Source organism: Temnothorax curvispinosus, unplaced genomic scaffold (genome assembly GCF_003070985.1).
Source record: "Temnothorax curvispinosus isolate PA1 unplaced genomic scaffold, ASM307098v1 QBEX01017685.1, whole genome shotgun sequence".
NCBI lineage: Eukaryota > Metazoa > Arthropoda > Insecta > Hymenoptera > Formicidae > Temnothorax > Temnothorax curvispinosus.
Window position 1 is genome coordinate 1 of NW_020227465.1, and position 6,141 is coordinate 6,141.

General features: G+C 39.8%; 1 protein-coding gene across 1 annotated transcript; it reads left to right on the plus strand.

Annotated features, from left to right (window-relative positions):
• The first annotated feature begins 2,574 nt into the window (after positions 1-2,574).
• LOC112467616 (putative nuclease HARBI1) lies at positions 2,575-3,617 on the plus strand. Its single transcript, XM_025036301.1, has 4 exons — positions 2,575-2,588; positions 2,763-2,858; positions 2,934-3,503; positions 3,551-3,617. The coding sequence occupies exons 1-4, from the start codon at positions 2,575-2,577 to the stop codon at positions 3,615-3,617; spliced, it is 747 nt and encodes a 248-aa protein (XP_024892069.1).
• Positions 3,618-6,141: the final 2,524 nt, after the last annotated feature.

A 6,141-nucleotide genomic window follows, 5' to 3' on the forward strand; every position in this document is an offset into this window, starting at 1 on the left:
ACGCTGAGGTGTCTCCACCCGGAGTCTCTTCCTCGTGGCCATCGTGGTAATCGGAATAATGCTCGTCGTCGCTCGTCCGATCCCGGACGAGCCCCCAAAATGTTGCGCTCGACCGCGCGTTCGCAGCACACTCTCACGCACTCACTCGCGAACGCGGCGCGCAATCCCGTTACCGGGAATAAATACTCACAAATAGAAAAGAACTCGTTTAATGCAGTAATGTAATAGAACAATGGCTCGTGAACACGTCTGAACGGTTCGAAGGTCCGGCGGAGAATCTGACAGACGGCAGAAGTAAACAAACAAACGCAACAGCTCGTCGTCAAGGCTCGACGTCACGCAGCGCTTCGCGACTGCTTTTCGGGCTTCTACCGGGCGTCTCGGCACGGGCGCAACAATATATATATATATATATATATATACTTATGGAAAAGCTTACTGTTATAATATAAACTTTGGTTATTGCATATAAAAAGTATTACTTGAAATAATTTATTTTTTATTTGTGGAAAATAATTCTCGAAGAACTTCTATCTTTTCTTTATGCCGACGCTCTTTCTGCTTTTTTTTCTCATTATTAATGTCTTGTAACAGTGCAAAAATGTTTGATGGTTTCTGAATTTTCCTCTCAACTTCATCTTCGCTGCTCAAAGAGTCTATTTTTTTTTTTTTTAATAGTACATTGGCCTATACCGAAACAAACGTCAGGTTCGATGCTATCGTCGATACTATTGATTAATTCAAATTCTTCTTCAAAGTCGATATTACATTTTTTATTCCCTGATTTTTTGTTATTTTTCTTTGCAGCACATTTCTTTTTTTTAACATATTTTATATCGGTATTCGCACTGCATGGACGAACGAAAAGTTCCAAATGTTTTCGTAATTTCATTACTTATAAATTCCCACATACATTTCTTGTTTTTGAATTTGGTAAATGGGCCTATTTGTTTAATATTTTTGAAATATAATTCTAGTAATTTTTTGCTTTCATTATCTGTCCATACAATTCCATGTGAATCATTTTCTTCTTCAACAAATTCTTCATTCTTAAATGATGCTGTACTGCATGGCATTATGCTCTCTGAAATGAAATTGCTTCATCGTTATCTCAAATGCAATATTTCTATTGTTCAAAGTTTTTCGCATAGCAATGCGCACACACACTTACCACTTTCAACTGATGTTGATGATGATTCGCTACAGGACGGATGTGCTGTCCGTAGATATTTTAATGTGGTATTTCCTGAGGAAAAAAATGATTTTATATTTTTGATGCTACAGCAGTGGAAATTCATTGGCGATAAAGCATATTATTAATTTTACAATATTTTAAATAAAATGTTTACCGTCGTTATCCACATATTCATACAGAATTCCTTCATCCGTTTTTATTATTTGTCCATTTTCATCGCGACTCACACTTGTCTTCTTCTTTCCTGTAAAAATTATCATTTATGATTTTTTGTTACAATCAATTAATATTGTATGTACATTTGTTCTTTTTTATAATTAACAGTAATTACTAACATAGTACAAATTTCTTACCTAATCCACTCATTGTTATATTTATTACATTTACTTAATACGAGCTGAAATATTTTCGCGAAATCTCTTGAAGTATGAAGTTCCGCATGTGCTAATAGTGCTAGAGCTTCCGTGAACTATCAGTAATAGGTTAGGAGACACACCTTCCGTCATGATACTGAGTGCGTTCCTAAAAATATCGAGTTTTAAATCGAACTTGAGATCTGACTCGACCCGACCCTGAGTCGGGACGAGTCAGCAAATCGAAAACGCTATAAGAAGTTTCCGTATTTGACGTCCAGTTCGCGTTATTCCAGCAGACTCTTTCTTCCGGTCGTCCCTGATCAAATCAGCTGTTTCTCTCTTCCGGTCGCCCTTGTGTGTGATCACCTCAACTGCGTCTTTCTTCCGGTCGCTCCTGATCACCTCCGCTGTTTCTTCGGGTTTGGCTGTAGGTGCAAGATCGTCTCTTTTTAATATTACAGGATCAGCCTCCAACAAATATAAGCGCTGGATAGGTCGAATCAGCTCTCCAGAGTTGAGCTTCAATTGGGCTAGTCGCGGTATTCCATCTCTTCCGGGTAACAGCTTTAAAACTCTACCTAGCGGCCACTCCAACGTTTACGATTGTCCGACCCAATTAGTACGTCTCCTGGTTTAAAGCCGGGATTACGATGAATTTAACGTAACGGGACGCGACGGGACGCGAAGTAACGTAACGTGAACTTAAGAAATTACGATCGCCGTAACGTGAAGCAGCGTGCATTTGAAAAATGATTTGACAGCGTGATGTGAATAGAAGATTTGTTGTCATTCTCGTTGGTAGTTCCTGCTTGGTAATTCCAAATGAATTCTGCTATGAGGCATTATCAGTTTTTTAACTTAATTTTGGCCGGATATTTGTATCTTCAACTGCGGAAAAAGAAACGAGTACGAACCGTTGGTGTGAAAGAGATTTTTCGGAGAAGAACCCAGTTTGGTGATGAACATAATTTACTTGAAGAACTCCGTTTTCGTGATCCACACTTTTTTTTTATTTACACAAGGATGAATGTCGAAAGGTAAGATTTAATGATTGTCTTAGTACAAAATATAATCATTTTTACAAATTAATGTCTGCTTTCCTACATTTTGGTACCTCTTGATCTTGCTTGGTATACTGATAAAGAAGCGCTTAAATAAATATTTTTCTGGCACAGAGTTTGTTTTTACAAATTATATGTTCGCTTTCTTAGATTCGAGTATCTCCTGAGCTTGATTGGTCCACTGATAAAGAAGCGAGAAATGTACACTGCTCTTTCACCCACTCAGAGGCTTGCTATGACATTGAGGTAAGATCATCAATGTTTGCTTATCTTATCAATTAAGTCTCAGAAGTCGATTCCATTTGTAAATTTGCTTTGCAGATTCTTGGCAGCAGGAGACAGTCAGTATACTCTGAGCTTTTCCTATCGATGTGGCCTGAGCACTGTCTCTCAGATCCTGGCCGAAACCACTCGAGCACTTGTCAGTGTATTAAAGAGTGTATTTGTGAACCCTCCAGCAAATGAAGCGGAGTGTCGTGAGGTGAGTGCTGGATTTTGGGAAGAATGGCAGTTTCCTCATTGTGTGGGGGCCATCGATGGGAAGCACGTTCAAATACAGGCCTCACAAGCTTCCCAAAGTGTTTATTTTAATTACAAGAAGACATTTAGCATGGTTCTATTGACAGTTTGTGATGCACACTACAATTTCATCATGCTGGATGTAGGAGCAGAAGGCTCACAAAGTGATGGCGGAGTTTTTCAATCGTCTGAAATAGGTCGGCAATTGAATGATGGATCCCTTAACTTGCCGAATTCAAGTCACCTACCAGGAACTGTGGTTGACATGCCCTACTTCCTTGTAGGAGATGCAGCTTTTCCTTTGAAACCTTTCCTGATGAAACCCTATGGCGAGCGCAACATACCCCATGACAAGTCTGTGTATAACTTCAGGTTGAGCAGAGCAAGGAGAGTAATTAAAAATGCTTTTGGCATTTTAGCGGCTCGTTGGAGGATTTTCCGTCACCCCATTATTGCTACAGAAGACAATGTGGAAAGCATCATTGAATGTGCTGTTTGCCTCCACAATTTCATCCGCAAGACAGGCGACAGGAAACTCAACCTATCATATTGCTCCCCTTCTTTTGTGGACCAGGAATTGCCAACTGGCGAACTGGTAGAGGGAGAATGGCATGACATTGTCGCTGGGGAGAATGGAGCCATCATTGATGGTCCACGGATGGGAGCAAGAAATTCTGTTCTTGGAGTATTACAACAGAGAGATACACTGAAAGAGTTTGTAAATGGGCCTGGGGCTATGCGCCATCAAGACAATATTGTGAGGATCCGGCAAGGAATTATCCCCCTTCAGTAGCTGTAGATTCCGATAATTTGTCTAGTGTAATTTATTATTATTTTGCGTCATGTTGTTTCTCGCTTTTATTGGTCAAGAGTTGTTCAGTTGCGTTCGCCGCAAGTGTATATTACTGTACTTTGGAACGATGCAACTGTATCATTATACATGCAATTATACGAAAAAAACTCGATGTAGAAATGACATAAAAATTTAATTAAACCTAGCAGGACAGATTTAGAAATAAAGTACATACTTCAAAGAAGTGCTTTATTTTGGTCCTTCGGATCTACATCGGATATCTCGAATCGGAGAAAAAATCGAAAAGATTCCGAAGAAAGGTACGTGGGAACAAAAAATTCTCCATTCCATTTTCCAATTCTCCTTTTAATTTTATTGGTATTGGGTTCGCTATCACGATTACTGAATGGACTCACAATTATTCGCTTTCGATATCGCGGATACCTTAATTAATTCGACATACATAGAACGATAATGTCATGCAATCTACGCTTACTACCATGATATTTGAAATATAATAAATAGAAATACAAAACATAATAAAATGTTTTTATTGAAACACAAAGGAAACATTTTTATTTTCAAATAAAACTCATTTTGTAAAACCTCTACCAATACACATTATTTAAATAGAACAATATAGTAATATGTTAAAACACGTAATTAATTCGGTACTTCCGGTACTTTCAAATCTTCAGCCTCCTCTTCACAATCTTGAATGATAGACCTAAATTTCCTCCTGTACTTCAGTTTCAAACCCATATTCGTTAGACTCTTGAGGCAAGATTCAACACTTTTGCCGATCAAAACGTCTGGATCATTAATATCAATTAAAGGTGATGAAGCAGCAGTACTATTAGGTGTAGCCATAGATTTGTTCAGATTGACGAGAGTCTCTTTGAACATTTCAGCCGTTTCGTCCACCTTTGACTTCTTGCACCGACCTGTAGGTCCTAAGTAGGGTAAGCTTGCAGCAGCTGATAATAAGCTACACCCAGGTAAAGGTGACGAGAGAGGAGAACAGGTAGCAATCACTCTAAATAGAGCACTAACATTATCCACAGCCTGTTCGCTCAATATTGTTTCTATGCTGCCTGAAGATGCCAATGACGGCGGAAGCGACAGCTCTTCATCTGTTGGTGACAAAGTTGGTGAAGATGTGGCTCCGAACACCGACGCCTTTGGTGGGAAATTATTCACAGATCTGCACCAAAAATAAAAAAATTACCCACCCGGTAAAAAAAGATTATATATAACTATATATAATTATATATAAATATATGTGATTATATGTGATTATATATGAAATTTGGTGCTTTATATAAAATTATATATGGGTCCATATATCCGCTTTTCTCCAATTGGTCGAGATCCGGGACGGACACTTCCGAAATCTCGCAAAGAAATATCGCCGGCGTGAGAGGAATCAGATCTTCACTATCTTCGGAAATGCAAGTCAACGGCCTCTGATTAATAACCGCTTCTACATCGATCACACAGGTCATTAATTACGTGTAAGACAGACGAGCTCTGCCCAAGATCCGTTTCAGTAGATCCTTAATAGATCGAATGAGGCGTTCCCAAAATCCGCCCCACCAAGGTGCCGAAGCTGGATTGAACGTCCAAGCAATACGTTGTATAGCAGAATCAATCCAGTCACGCTCAATTTGTTTCCAATCCAAGGAGTCGAATAAGTTGTTTGCACCGACAAAATTAGTGCCTTGGTCGCTCCATATAGTTGATGGTCGTCCACGCCGTCCGATGAAACGCCGCAGAGCCAATAGAAAGGCTTCAGTCGAAAGCGAAGTAACCAACTCCAGATGCACACACCTGTATACAGCACGGTGAACAAAACTATCCAAACTTTTGCTCCCGATTTCAGGTACAGAGGTCCCCAAAGATCAACTCCAGTAGTTTCAAACGCCATGGCATCTTTAACACGATGGGGCAGTGTGCCAGGAACAGCTTCAGCTCTCTTTTGCTTGAATCTGCGACAAACGGTACAAGAGGCGATTATCCTTTTGGCTTCACGACGGCCGCGTAATATCCAGAATTGTTCTCGTAGCTTGTTCAAAACAAACTGCACTCCCGCATGACAAAACCGAAGATGGATAGAACGTATTAAGCAGCTCACTATTGGATGACTTCCAGGTAGCAGGATTGGAAAACGGAGGCCCACCGAATCGTCGCGATGAACCAGCTTAGTCTTGACTCGTA

What these genes read in the sequence shown, in the direction of transcription:
- LOC112467616 (XM_025036301.1), top strand. An exon ending in AGGCTTGCTATGACATTGAG is followed by an intron (nt 2,859 to 2,933) that starts GTAAGATCATCA and finishes TTTGCTTTGCAG; the next exon opens with ATTCTTGGCAGCAGGAGACA. An exon ending in AAGTCTGTGTATAACTTCAG is followed by an intron (nt 3,504 to 3,550) that starts GTTGAGCAGAGC and finishes TTGGCATTTTAG; the next exon opens with CGGCTCGTTGGAGGATTTTC.